General features: G+C 39.4%; 1 protein-coding gene across 2 annotated transcripts; it reads left to right on the top strand.

Annotated features, from left to right (window-relative positions):
- Positions 1-2809: 2809 nt before the first annotated feature.
- LOC131778883 (uncharacterized) lies at positions 2810-19992 on the top strand. 2 transcript variants are annotated; one of them, XM_059095360.2, is made up of 7 exons: positions 2810-2871; positions 10954-11008; positions 11525-11559; positions 12439-13148; positions 13667-13822; positions 14967-15014; positions 15721-19992. In XM_059095360.2, exons 2-7 carry the CDS (start codon positions 10968-10970, stop codon positions 19504-19506), a joined length of 4776 nt encoding a protein of 1591 aa, XP_058951343.2. In that variant the 5' UTR covers positions 2810-2871; positions 10954-10967; the 3' UTR covers positions 19507-19992. The 2 variants fall into 2 exon arrangements, with proteins under 2 accessions (XP_058951343.2, XP_058951344.2); XM_059095361.2 differs by lacking the exon at positions 2810-2871 and adding an exon at positions 8866-9021.
- Positions 19993-20392: the final 400 nt, after the last annotated feature.

Genomic DNA, 20392 nt, shown 5'->3' with positions numbered 1-20392 from the left:
TGACACACTAGCATAACGTAACTAAGCAGCTTCACCCTCTGTGATTTGGGGAAATTTCACTTTCCAAAAGCAACATGACTTCCGACAATGACCAACTCGTGTAGCCTGTTAGAATTTGGATTTATGACGCATGCTAGCCGCCATGAGAACGAGCCGTGATGTACGTTTTTTCAGTCCTTTTTTTTTCTCGCTCACCTCGGTATTGCAGCTTCGAATTCGCCTTTCATTTACTGTATAGTGATTCTTCCAATACGAGTCGCTTTTACGGGCACCAGGACCTCTGGATGAAGTAAATTCTACGCTCTCACTCGACCTTTATGGTTTTACTTTTGAAGTTTCCTTTATTGAATTTTCTATGCTTCTGGTTGTTTCTTTGCCCTAAGAAAAAAAAACTATAGCTTTTTCGGCCTGTGGTTATAACTGATTTCTTGGATAAGGTTTGGATATGGTGTCACAAGTAGAGTGAAATTGATGCAGTTCGGAAGTCCATTTCGGATCGCGGAAAGTAGGAAGAATGATCGTTCGAAATCACCCTTTAATAGACTAACGTGGAAAGTGTTTCATTAACACGCCTTTTCGACGAACTTCAATTTTGAAGTTACGTAGCTATATGCTTCTGTTACAAAACAATGATGAAGAAAATGACCAGATAAATGATGGTTTAGTTTAGATGGAATAATTGTAGATACAAACGCTGATGAGGTAAGCGGGGATGATTGTTGTATAACAAGAGATTATCAACTGTTTGTATTCTCTTATATATAATTGAAATATTTACGATGCATTGTAAGTCTCGGTGCTAAGACGAGGAGAGCAACACTTATCTGACATTGTAATTCACATTTGAAGGTCATTCATTGACAGTTATACTTTGGTGAAATAGGGTAACAGGCTGATTAAACTTAATCATCCGTGCAAATAATAACTTGCTCCACGAAACGCATATGTTGGAAATGGAAATTTGAATTTGCCGCATGGAAATTGCGGCAACTACACACTACAATTTACCCAATGCAAGGAAGTGGCACAGTCGATTAAGATGACGATCCACAGTGTGGCTAATGGAAGGAATTCTTTTCCCTTCCATATTGTGGTTTCTCGGAAATGCCAGAGCAGTCACAACCAACCTGAACGAGACAAACAATGGCGCTACTCGAGATATTTTGTTCTAAAGGGTAAGTTGCATCAAAAGCTCAATACCCACTTGTGCCATTTCCATATATGTCCACCTGTATCGAGCTTTTGGCAAGCACGCAAGGCCACAGGAGTAGGAGGCCCGTATCCCCCCTCTTTTTTGGAAAAAATATCCTCCCCAGATCCCCTGCTGGGATGAGTCCACGGCCCATCATTAAACACCCGGAGCTGTGCTATCCATAGTGCCCCTCAGTTTAAGATTTGCTCCCACGCGCCTGGTGCGTACACGGTAAGGTCAATCTGAGATTTTCAAGGTAGACCAAACATAGCAATTAGGGAAAACAATTATGAAACTTCCTGAATCAAAACACAAGCGAACTCCCCGAGGCGCATGAAAACCACGACTGACTAATGCCCCATTCACACCAAAGCTTAAACATGTTTAAAAGTTGTTTTGTTAAACACAGTTTAATTTTTTTTTCTTCATAGAAACTATTTAGCCGAATATTTTTGACTTGAATGTAGCACATTGGAAATGCAAGTTAGCAAGTACTTGAATCCAATGGAAAATCAAGTTTTTCAGTTCTCTGTTTATAATTTTCATTCAATGAAAACCAGTTTAACAAAACATGTTTTGCTGGTGTGAATGGGGTATAAGTCGTGATTGGTTTTAATTTTACATCTGCTGGTTGAGCGGATGACATAATTTTTCTGGATCAATCCACTTAGTCGAGACAAAGTAAAGGTCCATATAAAAGGGCAAAAATGTGGCCAAAAGATTACTCATTGGTATTACGCTTCGTCTTGCTGTTGTTGTCGTTGTTTTTATGTTTTTGCGTTCAGACTGTTTTCAAAATTTGAGGTTTTTGTTCTCTGTTTTATTTTTCCTATATTTATTGCCACAAAAATTAAAATCCTCGACCTGGAAAACTTTTCCCTTAATAGAGAAGAGTTGTTCCGTAAGTTACAACTGCTTCAAAAAAAATTTTGCAGGAGAAAATAGATAAATATAACGCAGGTAAGAGAGGTATCTTTCCCCGTCTGTTGAGGTACAGGATTCATGTTATCCAGCCTGCAAACACAATCAGCCATGTTTTCATTATAGTAAAATACGGACATACAGACTGCAGCTCTACGCTTTCAACGACGGATGTACATCATTTCTCTTTCACTGCTTTATGTCCACTGTCAGCAGCAACAACAATTAGCATAATAGTCGTTCTTCAAACCAACCCCTTCGATTTATGAAAGTAATAGCCGGGCAAAGTTTATTTTTATAAACCCAAATTTTCAGTCATAACTTCCCAGCTCAGTTTTTTTGTTTCATTTGTTCAGCAATTAAGTAGAAAGACTGTAGTAAATTTTGTCTGTATCACGAAGAGTTTACGTAAACCTGTAAGCGAACGACGCGCTCGTCTTGCGGACTCTTCAGCCTCTTTACTGACCAGGTTGCTGAAGGTGATCAGAAATTTGAATATTTACTTTCTACGAATAATACTTAGTTTGATTATGAAGTGAAATAAAAATTTTGCTTTTGATAAGTTGACTTTAAAAGAACTACGTTGACTATAACAGAGCTAAGTTGTGGAATCGACGATTTTAATATATTCCCTCTATTTGCCTTCTTTACGCGACGTTTAATTTGCATAAAGAAACATGTACAGAGCCGTTAATTAGTGAAGAACGACGATCGGATTGAGATGATGCCAAACCAAAGTAGAAATAAGTCTCAGAACGGTAAGAACGTCACATCTTTTTCATCATGACTTTGTTAATTTTATGACAGATTTAAAGCGAACAATGGATGGTGATTGTGATTATGACTTTGACCTTTTAGAGCGGTACACGTTCTTCTGAATAACCTATATCAGTATCGAAGAATTCGTCATTCGGACTCGAGAGCAAAATCTTCGAATCTAACAATGTCAAACACTGTGACTTCATTCTCAAGACAGGTGAAGTGCATTTCATGTAAAAAATGTTGACCTTTCCTACGGGATCGATTAAAAATTGTTCACTGAAAGCTTTCTAAAGCCAAATCTGTTTTTAACCTTGATGGCTACCTCTACTCAATTAAAGGAAAACGTTCATTGTTATCTAAACGTAATTTTGCCGTTCCATCGTAACATTCACTCGACAGCTATGTTAGTAGAACAAGTCGCAGTTTCCATTCCGTGCATTTCATATATTTCCAAAACAACGTTTCAAAACATGTAGAAAAATAACAATATTCATATGAAATAATTTTCAATCGATATCTATTTTCATGTAAACTTTCACACGTGTTTCAGAGAGTAGTCATGAAACTTAGACGTTTGCTCTATGACGTACTTGGTGGTATATTCCAAAATGTTCCAATTCGACAAGAAAACGTGGCAACAACGCGAATTATGAGGAATGATTGGTGCTTCACCTAGTGAGGAATCACAATTTGCTTCATTTTCAAAGTTATAATAATAATCGGTGTCGAGTTTTTTTCTTATGAGCGAGAGATGTTTCTTGACCAACTAATCCGTCACAAATTCGACTCATGCGTTCCGTTTTAAATCACGAATATGTCTCATTAAGTAAATTTACCGAAAGTTATCGCGAGGCTACCATTGTTCATTAGTTACAATTCAAACGTTGACAATGACCAACCGCTGTAAAACTCACTTTTTTTAGTCAGTTATTTTGCTCAGTTTTAAAATTTGCGATGCAAGTGGCGTGTAAAGTGCAAAATACCCAGCAGTGTTCGGCTACTGTCTTGGTTTGGGTTGAAGTTGGGGATAACAGTTTTACTAGGTAGAATTTGGCAGTTCGTTTGTCCAATTACAATCAAGTTGGCGAGTGTGAAGATAACACTTTTGGCGGGGACGCACTATAACTACGGTGCAGGAACGGAAAATCGCCACCATTTCCTGGTTTGATCTTACTACGGACGTCAAGGATCAATCTTAGCTAGGTTTTAACCGAAGTTCATTCTAGTTCGTTTTGAACTTTGACATGGAGATCAGTGCGGGTAATAGAGTAAACCTCAACCGACAAAGTAATCCATGCAATCACAAAACCTTCACAATGAACTTAAGCATTTTCCATCGAGCACGTGATTTTATTCTTCTACAAATTTACATTGTTTGACAGAAACAGTAAAGAAGCAAAAAATGTGTCCTTGAAATCCTGCAATTTTTACTTAAATGTTCCAACTTCCATTATAAATCGGAAAACACCAACTAAGAGAAAGGATATTAAAATTTACAGCTTCTCGAACTAGAAATAAGGTCTCTAATTAAGATAAAGCAACGGAGGAAGTAAAGGTGAGAAACTTAATTAAAATTTCCACTTATTCCCGAGATTGTGGTGTCACGTTGAAGCAAGCGACAGCATGGAAAATTATCCAATGAATAGAATCTAATTGCGAGCGCGAGTTCAGCTGCAACCCTCTCATGAGAACGGCGAATATTCGAGAACGGAGTTGTTATTACAGATATTTAAATACCAGTGTCAACTTCGATATTGAACAAAAGCATTGATGTAAAAGTGTACAAAGAATCGGAAACGTACGAAGCACTTTGTCGACTGCCTAGATTGAGATCTCCAGTTGCTAATTAAAAGGAACTACTGGTGGTTTTTCTTCTCTGAAATTTCAAGATATCAAAACGATAAACGTTGAGTCGAATTGTGAAAGGCTAAAAAACAAAAGAGAAGAGAAAGCAAATACATCCTTTAAAAACACACAGAAAAATCATAAACTATACTCTTCATATAGTGAACAATAACAACGAGACTCGCTTATATAAACTAATAGAAAGGTAAAGACAATAGGCGGCTTGAATAATTTACTGATCCATTCATTGGTCTTTGCAAGAGTAACTCGGTCGATTAAAAGAAGAGTATGGCTTACATGTTGAAAAATCAAGGCATTGTGGTTTATAAAATGACCCTAAGAATTTGTCTGCGAGAAAGCAATGTTCCAGTACACCGTAATTTTTTCATAACATAAGTGTACATTTGCCTGTGGACGCTTGGGTGGACAAAATGACTAACTCTCGCAAACTAGATATGATGAAAATTGTAACAGAGAAGGAAAAGGGATAAGAGATCCTGGCAGTAGGACTGAAGAATGTTTGCCGAAGCCTTTTGCTAACCGCAACTGCTCTGCTGTAGAAGTCTTGCTAACTTTGCGAGTGTTAACGTGTGTGACCTGGTTATCCACGCATCGAAGGGGCCCTTTGGAGTGTCTTTGAAGCGCTTCTGTAGACATTAGTGAAACTATTTTGTCCAATATTGTTGTAAGTGGTTCGGCTGAAGACGTTCTTGAGAAGCCTCCAGTCCAACTGCAAAGTACGTGACAACCCGACTTAGCTTGAGATGTGGATGCTGACCAGGCCAGATTACGTGGGTAGTTTGATGTTTGGAGCCTTGTGTCACCACTTCGTGTTATGAAGCTTCATAAGGAAGGTTTTGAGAGGGAAGCTTTAGGGCCTTGGCGTGGTGTTGGTTTCTGGCGGTCCAGGTCTTATACACATGTATTTAGGAGTGTGAATGGCAAAACTGCTTCAGAGCCTTCAAGACCGATGCCTGTAATTTGACAGATAATGACCGTGACACACAATCTGTTATGGGCTGAACCTGCCCTTGTTATTCAGACGGTCATTTGCATATTAGTGGCGCCATTTCGCTTCATTGAACTGGCAAGGTATACAAACTTATCAGCGACTTTGAATCGTGAACCGTTAACCATGATGTCAGGTTGTCCACATTGGTTGCATAAGGCCGCCGACTTAGGAGCACTTCAGTTAGTCTGGCACTTCAGTTAGCCTGGTCTAGCGCTTCAGTTAGTTAGGGTTAGTCCATTCATTCATTTATCCTCGTCGTTCCTGAAAGTGAAATGAAGACCTATTCTGTTTTTTCTACCTTCCTTCAGTGTCTTTTGCTTGCTGGTCCACTTTGCCTTAACTTCCTCACCTCGGTCTTTCAAACAGCCTTAACGGTTATTGTCAAGGTAATCGGCTGCATTCTGCACCCCATCCTGCTCTCAGGGAATCAGCTGAGAGCAGCTCGATAGCTGTTTACTCTTTCCACAAGATGTGACCCTCCACAAATCTTCATAGATTAATCTTCGCAGTTTTTTTTCTTCGTATGTGGCCAAATAAAGCCAAGGACTCACTATGAACGAGGTCTCGATGGACGACGTCTGCTCGATGTCAGCTGACACATACAGTAGAATAGCGGCCAGGCAATTCTTTAGAATTTTCCCTTGGGTGTACTTGTAATAGATCCTTGACCCCCCCCCCCAGACAGTATTGAAAGTTACATTTTATCTTCATGCAATTTGCCACCTGCTAGTAATATCTCTGTTTGACCCACCATGTTTGTCTAGACAAGTGAAGGAGTTGGCGTCTCCAACTGTCCGTTTATCGTTTATCATTCTCTTCAAGCACCTTTGTCTTGGTGTTATTACTCAAGGACCAGTGGGCACACGTGCCTGAGGGAAGAAGTACACTTCCCTTGGAAATCATTTTGTGCCAGATTGCGGGTAGAGCTTTGTCCTCTTCAAAGTGCAGATCCCTTAGAGCTGTAACGAAATTCCATGTCAGACCTCCTCTTGCAGTTTTGGTATTTGCTTCATCATCCAGGTGATGGTAACACTGGACAGAAAAGAAGACATAGGGAGGTAACCACAGGAAATTTGTCTGATATCCTCCCGCTTCCGACAACGCTGCGGATATTTCCTTGATATGTCTTGGATGACGTTAGATGGCATGGTGTCACAGTCTTTTAAGAATAATCCACAGCTCGTTACTTCTGATAGTTTAAATGTCCTTTTTAATCCGTGAAACCAATATGCAGGAATGATGGCACTTAGTGATCCGTTCTTGGATGTTTCCAAGGATAAGGATCTAATCAGAGCCCCTTCTTTTCGGAGGAGGATTGTTCTTGCCGTACGTACTTTTCTTCCGTCGTATTTTCATCTCATGTCCAAGAACATTCGATAGACGACCTTATATAGTATTTTTAGGAGGAATATCCCTCTTCAGCTGTCACAAATTGACGAGTCATCCCTCTCAGGTCTATTGGCCAAGAGAACTGTCTTCTGGTCACGACTATTACACTGATCAGGAGTCAGTTTGATGATTTCAAGTGTTTGAGCCGACCTTCTGTGCTCTAGCTATTCGTCACCTACACCAGGAAACTCATTATTTAGGGCCTTACGATGGTTTTGAAGGGGCGTGATAAGGTTGCTCTTTCGCTCAGGCTTGTCTCGCATTGCATTGTTATAGATGATCCCCGTAAGGGAACGAGGTGATAATCACTTGCATATGCTTCTCGCCACATCATGCTATATCCTATATAAGGACTGAACTGGACTGAACTGAACTTTTGGATAGAGAGATGCGAACCAAGGTACATGACAGTCGATGGTGTTGAGTATTCGTTACTTATGGTCAGTGCTCTCCTGACCAATTTTATCAGATCAGTCTCACCTTGATATCTGCATCACTTGGCAGAATATGTTAGTCGTGGCGACAGCCTAGAACTGGACCATATCAAAGAAGGCTCTCTTGTTCTCGATCTCTATTTATGTCTTGTGGAGTGTTAAAAAATAGTCCGTGTTTTCCTCTTCAAGTGATCAGTTCATTTGCTTTTTTTTGGGGAGACAATTGAAATGAGCTTTGAAACGAAAACCTTTAGTTTTTTTGCGAAGACTTCTGAACAAAGCACACGGCTGATCAAACGAAGAACGCTTAATGAAAATTTCAGTTTTTATACATCCGTTTCTTTGAATGATTTTTAAAATACAACAGGCAGCTGTATTGATAACAATCTTGCCGGCATCTACGTAAGTTTATCTCAACGGGTGATTTCAGCTGCCTTGACTTCGGATGAAACAACTTCAGTTTATTTTAGGCTGTGAAAAACTCACACCTGAGTCGGCATATTGATGATTTCCCTGAACTTATTAAAACTCAGTTGCCTTCCTTACCTTTGTCGCCTTTCGTATCCTTTGTTCTCTGTTTACATCTCCACAACGCATATTGTATACGTCTGCTCCCATAAACTTAATTTGACACACAAGTTTGGAAAAACCGTTTACGAGTCATTTACGTATTAACTGTTCGGTTATTTCGTGTACAGAAAATGTATTTTTAAATGATCTTTCCAAACCAAACTGTATTGTTTCACTTATAAACAAATCGGGACTTTCTTTGATCTAGGCAGTTTGCCCAGCTGAAGTCACTCACAATCTGCATAATAAACATGCTTAATTTAGCTAAGAGAATTATTATTATGCGAGAGCTTTGGGGCTAGGAGAGTAATTAGAGAGCTCTTGAAGTGCTGTTAGCCAGGAGTAACCCTGGTTCTTGAAGAAGCTCATCAAAGACCAGAGACGACTTAATCTGTTTGGTATTAGACACAGTCAAATTGTTCTTTGTTCAAAGCTGTACAAGATGTAAGTCCCACTTGTCTAAATAGCACATGGTTCCATTACTTTTGTTAGGTATTGGTTGACCAGTTAGGAATGAAAATAACTTTACAGTTTGAAAATGACTTTATTTCCTCCTCTTCGCCATTTCAAGTATTCTTCTTAGTAGAGTTTAAGATAAGAAAATTTGACACTTCTGTTTTGACGTATTTCAAAGCAGGGGTCCCCTGAACTGCTTCCTGATTGGCCATCTTTTCCGTCACATGTCACTTGTCAAACTTTATTGAAAACACAGACGTTTTCTGGGTTTACGCGAGCTTGTTCGCGATATGACCGGATTGTTGAGGGTTGTCCACTGCTGGTGATAATTGTGTCTTCGTGGCAAGTTGCATGATAAATTGACCGTAGCAATCTAAGTGAACGGCGCCTGACTGAAGAAAACGACGGAATAACAGGGCTAAAAACACTCACAACCACAGGTAAGTGCAACTGCTTGTCGTCGTGGTGCAGTTTCTCACGTGCAAGTGTTTTTAGCGAGCGGAACAAGATATATGTCAAATGCACATTTTAGGGAAAGCTTACAATCGATGCCTGCTGGTACCGGTTTTCACATTCAACTGGAATTTCATAATCCTAGGAATACCCTGTTTATTTATTCATGTTTAATGAGCACAAGTGACGCGAGCACGAATACATTGAGTTCGTTCTGGCGATTTCATTTTTGGCGGGCTTCCATTTTTCTAACGACGCGATAGTAATAGGGACTTAATCTCTCCCTGTTGCGATCATTTAAAGGGGAACCACTGACTTATTGTGTGTTGACAATTTAGCACGTTTTGGAAACGTTTGTGCAATAGAATTGCTCTGCTCTTACAATGCGTTATTCTAAGTATAATCAACTTGAAGTAGTTAAGTATGTCACGTTGGTGTTGTTCCGGTGGCTATGTTCCAGTGATTTCGTTCCGGTTGTTTCGTTTTTACGTAGTTTTGTTTATAGTCGTTTTAGGGTTAAGTACTAGCCGTCAATCTGAGATCGGCGTAAGGCGTTCGTTGACGAGAATTATACAGACTGAGTTGATGTAGATTTTGAGTTATATGAATTCACTATTTCGTAGTCACGATGAAATGGACATTCCCGAATTAGCTGTGGCTCCACGCTATGCGCTGAATGCCGCTCCTGATCTGTAGTTCCCTCCATTATCATTTTTATTTATTTATTTATTTAATCATTTTTTTTTGCCAGTGTTGCTTTTCAAATATTTTTATCGACTAACATTTCCTTAGGAACAATGTTACTTATTAGTGGAATTCATAAGTGTAATTCCTTTGCCTTGATGTAGATATTACCTCCAGCCATGTATTTCAAGCGGCTTCATATGTTGTAATTTATTACATGGCAGTTTTCTGGGTTAATAAAATTATTATATATGTGACATATGAAGTACATAATGAGTAGCACAATTTTTTACAATGGAGGAGAAAAGCCAATATTTGGTTTAAAGCATGTGCAGTTGCTATTGTTGTCGTAGCTGTAGTTATTTTTTTATTATTGTGTGTATCCAAGTTTGTTGCGATGTCATCATGCACAATAGCTTGTGGAAAGAAGTGCTTGTTCTTTGCGGTAGTCTCTGTTTATTGAAACAGTTAATTTTACTGTCAGGCACGCTTTCTGCTAATTGAGGTTTCAATGATATGATCTTTGACTCGAATTAAGATATTAACACCTGTATGTATTTGTGTACTTTTGATGCATACTTATTTCGTCTCCATTACCTGTTTAATCATGCAGTGGTTTAATTTATAGTATTACTAATTAAAAAAGTTTTTTTGTGAGGCGCAAAATTATTTAAGTTTGAGCTCCAAGTTGCCACTGAGGCAGTATTAATGTAGACTTTTGCTGTTGTGGGGGAATTTTCTGCAGTCGTAATTTACACATGCTGTTAAATCTTGCTATTGCTTATCACTGCGTGGTTCTCTGCAATGAACTGAAAGGAGAACCTAACAAGGCCCACAGGGCTTGTATTTTCCAAGGATACTGTAATTACCTGTGGCTATCACTGCACTAAGATGAGCTTTTGACACCACTGCAATCTGACTTGCATTAAGTAAATCATATAGCAATAAGTGTGAGGCCTTTCAATGCAGCCAGGAATAATTTCATGACAAATGGTTTGTGCTTTACATGCTAGAACTTCTGGTTTATGATTTTTCATGACCCAGAAAAAAGTGCAGGCAAAGAGTTACATGCCACAAAAAAAGTTTGTAACCAGATGTTTTGTTATGTGCATTTGTGAAACTTCCTATATTGGGATACAGTTGTAGATAGTTTCCGTGGAGAACAACCGATTGCATTGTGTTTTGCATTGCTTTGATGGCTAAATTATTAATTTAATTTCGATTTTTTTCACTAGGCTTTTGATAAAGTATGGATAACAGTGGCAGCACACCACATACCATTAAACGAAAGTGAGTGTTAATTTCTTTTGCACCCAGTAAAATTGATTCTGTAATGAACTCATCTGACTCAACTTAACAAAATTTTTACACTAGTTTCAAACATTAAACTTCCCCATCCCTTTCTTCAGCCTCCCCATCCTTTAAATTCATCAAGTGTGTCAACTTTTAGGAAAAAGTTTTTAAAAAAAATTCTTACATAGATTCTCTATTTTCATCTTTGGTTTTTTCCTTCCTTTCATTGTTTTGCTCTATTTTTATTTGATTTATTATTTTTGTTGTGTTGTTTTACCTTATTTGCCTAAATTGGCCTCCTTCACATGTTTATTTTAGAGGTTTGATGCTGTATTGCTAGTTCATTTCTTGAATTAAAATTATTGTACTCTTCTTAGCAGAAAGCTAATCATTCTGAGTCATGTTTGTTTGTTTGTTTGTTTGTTTGTTTTTTTACTTTCTAAAGTGCTTATGTGTAACTATATTATTGTCAGTAACAGGGTGTTTGATAGTTTTTGTTGTTTTTTCTTTCAGATTATCTGACACTTCAATTGATGTTGGTCAAACAGGTGTGAATTAAGAAAATATTTAGATACATTTGTTAGGTCCATTCTGTAGTAAAGGTTTACTTGCAGTTGGATAAAATCTTCTGGTGATAAAGCTGACAGCTAAGGTTGATGTTAAAGACAGAGATGGTTAATTCCAGTAATCTGTTCTTTTGCAATAACTCCAGGAGAATATGATTAACCAACACAATGTGAAATTTGTCACCTGGATGAGTAACTTTGGACTCTACTTCAACATATACTTTCTTACATTGTAACATTGTTGCATTCTGAATTTTTTGGAAACAAAGATGATTTACTTGTATTTGTAATAGGCTTACACACATAACAATAACAAGAAAACAATGATGAACCCTACTACTCCCTGATTAACATGTAACTTCTCCCCTTAATATTCATACCTTATCCAATGAGAATAGTCAAACTATTTAGATAGAGGTTCTTATCTTGATCTAACACCAAATTCTTGTTACTCACTAATGAGAGAATGTGTAGCAGTTACAGGGGAGAATTAACAATCAGATCTTGGGAGTTGAAGGGTTAAATTATTTTTTACTGAACGGGACAGTAATATCTCAAGAGAATGAATGCCTGTGAAGCCTACTTGTTTAAGATAAATTAATGCTTAAACATTTATAACAATGGCAATGTATTCTGTTGGTGGCAAAGAATTTGTTTTCTACACCAACAAGATTGAGAGAAATTTAAAAATTCAAAGTTATAGTGGCTGTATGTTAATCTCTAACTATGAAAAGGGGAAGAAATGAAATGTGGCAGGCCTGAGGCTTAGTGACTAGCAAGCATTTGGTAAAATAATTGAGTGTAAATGGATTTAGATTTTTAATTCTCTTTACTAAGTTCTTGCATGAATAATATTAATAGGTAAAAAGACACGACTGCAAGTCATTATCCCCAGACTCAAACTCTCTGAAGAACAGTTACAAAGATTACAAATATTTACCACAAAACTTCAAATGGCATCAGTCAACAAGGAACATGAGATTCCCTCAAATAACAATGGTGCTGCAAACACATCAACCACAGAGGAAGTTGCAGATGTGGTACCATCAACAACCAAACCAGTAAGGAGAAAAGAAAAAAATTCTGAAGCAGAGAGTCCTGTGAGGCACAGGTTGTCAGACCTCCTGGGTGGATTATCTACTGGCTATATTGAGACATACCCTGATTGTGAAGAGACATATACAGAAAGGATTGTTTGTGAGCTACCCAATGGTAGCAGTTGTCTCCATCCAAAGTCAGTGAAGGCGGGTTTGTTTCATTCAGATGAGCCCCTTCCTAATGAGAATGGTGACTCTCCATTTTTATGGGAAAAAGACTGTATTACAGTACCTTGCTATCCAGATGTTGTGTCTGAGACCTGCCAGCAGGTGAAAGAAGATTTTGGCAAGACATTATTGAATGACAATGGCCAAGAGGCTAATCTCAAAACTGCAACTACTGAGCAAGATGACTGGGATTGGCTGAAAGAGAACCAACAGTTGCAACCTGGTTGTAGCAGTGGTAGTAGCAGTGGCAGTTTTTCACATGAACCTGAATCTTTAAGTGCTGATCAGTACCAGAGTACTGTTGAGGTTTGTGGAGGTTGTTTTTTAGCCCTTGTAGTACAGAGTGCAAGTTTCTCAAATTAATCACTGAATGATGTAACAATGCCAGCAACAACAAAACCTTTATGTTGTGTATTTTAGATTTTAGATGTTTGAAAAATTGATATAAATTGAATGGAAAATAGCAGGTGTTGTAGAGACAAGACAGCCAATATGAAGAAGTAAAAGGAGGTTATATCAAGAGGTGGGGCCAAGTACCCCTTCCCTTTTTTTCCCTTCTCTTTCTTCCCCCCCCCCCTCCCTCCCTCACCATCTTACAATAGAGAATTGATAATTTGCACCAGCAGGGAGAGCAGTGCTGGGAATACTTGTCACAGATGTATTTTCATATTTATAGTTCATGTAGGTAACTTTATATGAGAAGTTACCTGTCTTACTCAGGTTGAAAAAACTTTAGTGTAAATCATTATCATGAAACAGTAAAGGCATAGAGAAATTAAATTAACACATTTCTTTATCTTAACTTGTTAATTCACATAAATCAGGTTATGAATTCCCTTCTGACAAGTTTTGCCGAAGAAAAGGAAGCAAAGACACAACTGGAACAACTAGTATCACAGCTAGAAGAAAAGAACAAAGAACTTGTTTCAGAGTGTGAAAACCTAAGGAAGCTTGTGAACGATTTTTTTCCTCCCTCAATGGTGAGCACACATTGTAGCACTTTTAGAGTTTGCACTTTTCTTTAAGGAGGTGAAAGTGCTTTTAGTTTATATAGCAAGCAACTAAAAGGAATAATTATGAACCATAGACAGCTTTAGTGCTTGACTGCTATAAGTATGCCATCATTTGGACAAGCATATGTTCATAGATTGCATGCTGTAGTGTCATAATTTTATTAACAGTTTTAGATTCAATTAAAAAAAACAGGAACCCGATTTTAAGAACCTTTCATTCCACTTTTTTAAACTAAAATTTGTCTCACACGAGGACTTTCTTTTAGCCCTAAACACAAAACAGGGGCTTTTTTCACGAGGTTCTATGGAAGCAAGCATGAATTAATGAAGAAAAACAAGCTCCAGTGGTTGATGAAATCAGCCAAACCCCTTGAAACATTTTCTCAGATTTTCATTTATATACCTTGTAAGGAACTTCACACAACTGTTATTTAAACAGAGTTGCTTCTTGTCAGTGAGACAAAGATAGTGTAACTGTAACCCACTGTACACTTTTAAGAAACTACTTAATTCTGAAGCATACACCAATTGTACGAGAACCTCTAACCCTTTCACTCCCAAGATTACAGTAGTAATTCTCCTTACTGTTTGCCATATAACTTTATTCTCGTCACTTGTCTGTTTGTTATTGTATTGTAAGGAGAAATTCCCTCTTGGTCACTCATGGGAGTGAAAGGGTGAAGGCCAACTTGGAAATATGCACGTTCTTATTTATAGAACTGATTTAATAGTCCTACATGCGTGGTCAGCTGTACCGCGGGCACGCCAGCGTCACGGCTTCGTCCAAGTGGTCCAGTGGTCAGTGCACTGGGCTCCGAGTCTGACGACCCGGGTTCTAGTCCTGGCCGGGGGGACAAGGCGTTGTGCCCTTGAGACGTGCGGGAAAAAAAATGCGAGTTCCGCTTTTAGGCTTGGCTTAATCTATATATTAGATTTAACAGTCCTACAAAATGTTTATGAACATGTCTTCCTACGAATTAAAATCTTCCCAAACCTCGCGTTTTTCGTTTCCAAAGGGAAGAGGTGACATTTCCACATAGGCTTCTTAACTCAGGATTTGTTGTGCATGCAGACTAAGTTAAATCATTTCATGCACAATGTACATTTACAGGGGAAACCTGAAACTGTTTCGAGAGGGATTCAAATTAATATGGACTTGGTAAGTTATTTGAGAGCCTACGAATTACATCATCTGTGCTGCAACCCTTTGACCAATACATATTGAATACTTATTAGAGCAACTGGTTGCCAGCGAAGTAGATGTAGTTCAGTATTTCCCGTTATAGAAAGAGAAACCGCAGAACGACTAACATGTTTTTTGTCTTAAAGGGGGAACAGTGTTGGGGCCATTAAAGGTTTGACAACCATCATATGATGAACAAAATAAGTTTTATTAAAAAATGGAGCTCCTAGTACTTGGCTTAATTCCCCTCCTCTGCCATACGATGCTTTCCCTCGATTTATAGATCCCAATTTCAAATTCGTTCTGTTTCATAAGCTACAGATCTATCTTTTTGTTGCATATTTTGCTACCTCTTTACTCCTATTTGATTCAGGAAAATGCCATCAAATATGTTATGGGTCAATTTATTCACGAGCAGTTGTTAAGGAACAGAATTAAGCGTGATGAATTTTGCGGCGTTATTCAGAACTACAAGGCAAGCTGCTGGCTAGGGTTCCCTCTTTAACTTCCTCCTCTCAGTTTAATCTAACTTTTTTCCCGTTATTTTTCAGTAACTTCTAGTCTGTATGTTTCCTACTACCATATCTCCCCTGTCTGCTTTCGCTCGTCCTTTTTTAAATACATTCTTTGCTTCCCTTTATGACTCTTGCGATAAATTCTTATATGTTATTCTTTTGAACAGAGTCTCCGCCGCGGAAGAGCTGTTGATAGAGCAACCTCCCCATTTAGAATAGGGGGCACCTCTCCAGATGTAACTCTTGTTTCACTTTCTATCGGATGTCAGGCAAGCCCAGAAGAATTAGAACCTCCAAAGAAAATGGCGTCCAGTTTTTGCCAAACAGATCCTGTAGTTGTGCCTGGATTGCAACCACGATCTTCGACGCAAAATGCTGTTGCTACAAGGGTGCAAGGGATTGTCATGCCTAGCATCCAGGGAAAAACTCCTGTTCAGCCTCCAGTTAGCAATCCCAAGCCACCAAACCCCTCTCAAGTGGCACATAGTCAACCTATTTTTGGCCAACCTGGAACTGGGATGAATGTGCGGCAAGTAACCTTTCAACCTCCACCGTTAACGCAAGGACAAAGGTCAAATGACTTAATGAGCAAACAGCTTTACACAACTAGCCTAGATACTCGGTACCCCGTGAATATTGCTCAGGCCTCGGGTTACAATACTGTAGGTTACCAGACTTCGGGTAACATTGCTGCAAGTTACCATGCAAGTGTACCGAATGCAGTTCACTCAAATTCAAATTCAACCCCATTACAGTTGCCTGGAAGTCATCAAAATGCTTATCATGGTAATTATGTCATTTGGAATAAAGGAAGTGCAACAAATCCCTCTTCAAATGTTCTAGGGCATGTGCCTCAGCAAGTTAGGTTAAATCAGTCAACAGGCCAGAGCTTCAGTTCTTTGAATCAGATGTTACCGTACACTAGTCAGAGATCGGCAACGTTTCGCAGTCAGTTCGCAGGACAGCAACAGCGGCCAAATCAAGCCATAGCAGGGAACGTTCGTTTTACTTCGACCTTTCCAAACAATGAAAAGACGACGCCAAATCAAGAAGTAGCACACGCACATAGGAATTCTGTTTCTTTAAACCAAACGTATAATAGAAGTTCATCCTCTACCAGCACTCCCGCACAGTACACAGGAACACAACAGCATTCTGCTTCGCAGCAGATGAATCCTAGGCACTTAGCACAGCTGCTAAGAGATTCACCACGTGATGTTCAAATGAACATACGACGGTACAATGATGAAATTCAGCGTCAGATTACGCGTCGAGCTTCAAAAGAGTGGGTGCCATCGTCCAGGCGCTGTGAACAACCGTCTTCCTCTCTTCATGGAATCTCGAGGAGTATTAATGATCAGGTAGCTACTTCACAGCGTGTGGAGGGAGTGTCATCACATCATGGAAGAATTGAGTTATATAAAGGGCAGACGTGCATTCGTCTAAACCACCCCCCAGCAGCTCCGAATCTAACAGAGAGGGTACCAGTCATGTCGAATTTGATAGCTAAGGACAAGGAACAAATACAACAGAATTTATCATCGTCTCTGTCATCAAACAGCTTCAACATTGCCCAGGCAACACCAGTCGATGGAAACTCCGATAAAAGGGTACAATCTCACATCCAAACTTTGAGCCACTATGGCGAAGTTCAGGCTCAGCGTGTTTACAGTGAGTCACAAGGCACGTCCAGCAATAAAAACCAGCCACTCAATGTAGTAAACGAACCGCATTCTTATGTAACAGAGCTTCCTAACTCGGGTCAGCAGTCTCAGTTAATGATCTCGTATGCAAATCGTGTAGTCTCCATGTCAGAGCAAAGATCAGCCCCCACCACAGCTAATCCGCCTCGGCATGATGCTGGAAACCAACTGCAGTCCAACCAAACATCAACAGATGTTGCATACTCTAACAGAAGCTTGAGAGGTGGAACGGTTGAACGCAATGTACATTTTAGTCATGATATTGCCTCCGGTAGTGTGCATAGAAATATATCTTCAGGAGAAACAACAGTTCCGAAGGAGACCATCAGTAGCGAAAGCAGAACCTGGAAAACAACACCAAATAACCAAAGAAACAATCCAGAAACGGCTGATTCACATTCAACTGATGTTGATGTTGGGCACGGAAAGGAGGATTTAAGTAGCTCCATTTGCTCAAGTAAATTCGCTTCCACACAAATGGACACTTCAAACCAAGATGATAGTACAAACCAGGCATTTAAGGATCCGTACAAAATACCATCCAAAACACCCGGTGGCGTCTTAGAGGAAACAGTTCAACGACTCATAACTTTAAAAAATAGAATCGCCAACTCGGAAAACTCTTCTGAGAATGGATGTGCGTCAGCAAATTCTAACGGTGAATCGGTAGTTAACGTTTCAAAGGCAGTTAGTGGCCAAGAGGTCGAAGAACAGGTTGAACCTCAAGTAGTAGCTAGTGAAGAACTTGACAGTGATGGTAAGGAGGTTACCAGCAGTTTGGAGGATGACAATAGTTTTCAAGACCCGTACGTAAATCTTATGTCCCCGGTGATACCAAGAATGACCATTCCGAGGCGATCTCGTTCACTCTCACAAAGGCGCAGCCTGGATGATGTTGGGGATGTTTCAAGTGCCTCCAATGTAGATTGTTCCTCGTACGGTCAGGGTGGCAGTGATGAGAACATTGACCCTGGAGCCTCACATGAACTAGTTGGCAATGAAGAGGGTGCAAAAGAAAGTGTAAGAAGTGAGCAAGAAAGTGAAGTAACGTTCAGAACAGATCCCACTGATGAGACCGACAGCTGTGAACTTGAAAATGGAACGTTTGGTGGTAATGACCAAGACCATATTTTTTCTGAGGATACAGTGGTAGAAGAACAACAAGGTACTTGCAGTACTAAAGATCATGAAATGTATACACCGACAGACTTGGAATGTGCGACATCGGAACCAAGCAGGTTATCATTATCAGTCTCAAACAATGAAGGATTAGAACAGTTACTTGATTCTACACCAAGCGACACTGTGGAAGAATCACCGGGTAGTTGCAGTACCAAAGATCAGGAAATAATTACTTCGACAAATTCAGTATTTGTGACCACAGGACAAAGCAAGCCATTCGCGTCAGTCTCAAGTAGCCAGCAAGTCGTAGGGACCTCTGCTACCCAGAATGAAAGATTAGGGTTACCAACGGACATTGCGAAAGAAGCTTCAGTGGATCTTGACAATTTGGAACAAGGTGAATGTAGCCTTATGCCCCAAGGTAAAGGTTGTGAGGAAGAGAAAAACACATGTGCGAGCGAAGTAAATGTCTTCAAAGAAGCTGTAGATACGCGTAGTGATACCAGGGGACCATTCTCAACTTCCCTGAAAGTGGAAGCAAGCTGTAACGAGTGCATGAGTGCATCATCAAAAACGGATGATAAATCAGATGCGGAAGAATATGGAATGTGCGAGATGACTACTAAAGGTCAAATCTCGCCCTCCGTAGCCGACATGAAATTAACAAAGACACAGCATTCAATGAATGTACCTCTTCCCTTAGGAGAAAAACTGGAGCAGAGTAAAGAAATATCAAATTCTTTAGCAAAAAATGGTCTAAATGAAGAAAGCGCTTCCCCCAACAGAACAATCAAATCCGAAGAGATAAATTTACTTCCGATTCCTCAAGTCGCTCTGCGTTTGGAGAATGGAAGCACTGCTATTCTTATGTGGAACGTACCTCCTAATAGCAAAGTAACGGATATAAATTCTTTTGAAGTTTTTGCACTAATGGTGACTCCAGATGAACAGGGGAAGTCACTTGCTCGGTGGGTGAAAGTTGGCCAACTGAAAGCAATAAAACTTCCCATGGCATGTAGAATACGTCGTTTGTTGGGAAAAAAGGCTTCACTTCACCATTTCATTGTCCGGGCGATTGGTAACGATGGACAAACTGGGCCTTATAGCTTACCAGCTGCTGCTTCATAATAATAACGTGTTCTGTTGGAATGACTGTTTGATGCGTCTTACCTGGAGCATTTATTGATCATAATTTATCTGCTCGATGTTACCCTCAGCATATTCAAAAGTTAGTTCTAGATTTTTATGTTAGAGCTGATGTTGAATGTCGCTGTGAAAATCTGGCCCCTCAATTAAGATTCTTGGGAAACGTTTCTTCTTTTAAAAGAAAATGAGAAAGTGTCTCCTGATTGAGCCCTGATTTTGTCAAGCAGCGGTAAACGCGTAAATTAGCAAGTTCTTTTAATTGTTACCTCTGGGTTTGGGAAATTTAACCTCTTCTGACTGATTGTGGTAGAAGAGTATTTGTTTCAGTTATATATATATTTTTTTTTTTTCTACAGTTAGTGGAAAGAAATATTTCTTAATTTTTAATTCAAGATCGAAGTTGATCCCCGTGACTTTTTTACTATGAGAACAGGTCTGGAAAGCGTTGTTTTAAATAGTTTTGCAATTGAAAATATATTATGAATCATGCAAAGATTGTTGATTGACAGCGTTGTTCATATATATACCCGTGTCTCTAACCACGTTTACAACATAGCTGGTAAATTTGTCTAATCAAATTCAATTGCGCGAGCGTGCTTCATATTCCTATTGTGCACGCTCATGACGTCAGCAAAAAAATCCCTCGAGAAAAAAAATTTCCATTGGGTTGAAAATGTTATAAAACAATTGGTCTATACATCATCTGTGCGTTCATGGAGATATGAAGCACTTGGGAAGTTTGGAGAGCACTCAAGAAGCTAGAGTTGCCCTCGGCTACGCCTTGAGCAACTCTTGCGCATCTTTCGTGCTCTCCAAAATACCTGCGTGCTTCACATCTCGATGAACGCACGCTGACGTGTGAACCAAT

This window comes from Pocillopora verrucosa, chromosome 8 (assembly GCF_036669915.1).
Source record: "Pocillopora verrucosa isolate sample1 chromosome 8, ASM3666991v2, whole genome shotgun sequence".
NCBI classification, from domain to species: Eukaryota; Metazoa; Cnidaria; class Anthozoa; order Scleractinia; family Pocilloporidae; genus Pocillopora; species Pocillopora verrucosa.
This window is presented reverse-complemented; position numbering and strand designations above follow the sequence as displayed.

Excerpts from the sequence above, each read along its gene's own strand:
- LOC131778883 (XM_059095360.2), top strand. The coding sequence starts at position 10,968 with ATGGATAACAGTGGCAGCACACCACATACCATTAAACGAAA. Across the intron at positions 11,560-12,438 it reads AATTGATGTTGGTCAAACAG|GTAAAAAGACACGACTGCAA; the intron begins GTGTGAATTAAG and ends TAATATTAATAG. Across the intron at positions 13,823-14,966 it reads ATTTTTTTCCTCCCTCAATG|GGGAAACCTGAAACTGTTTC; the intron begins GTGAGCACACAT and ends GTACATTTACAG.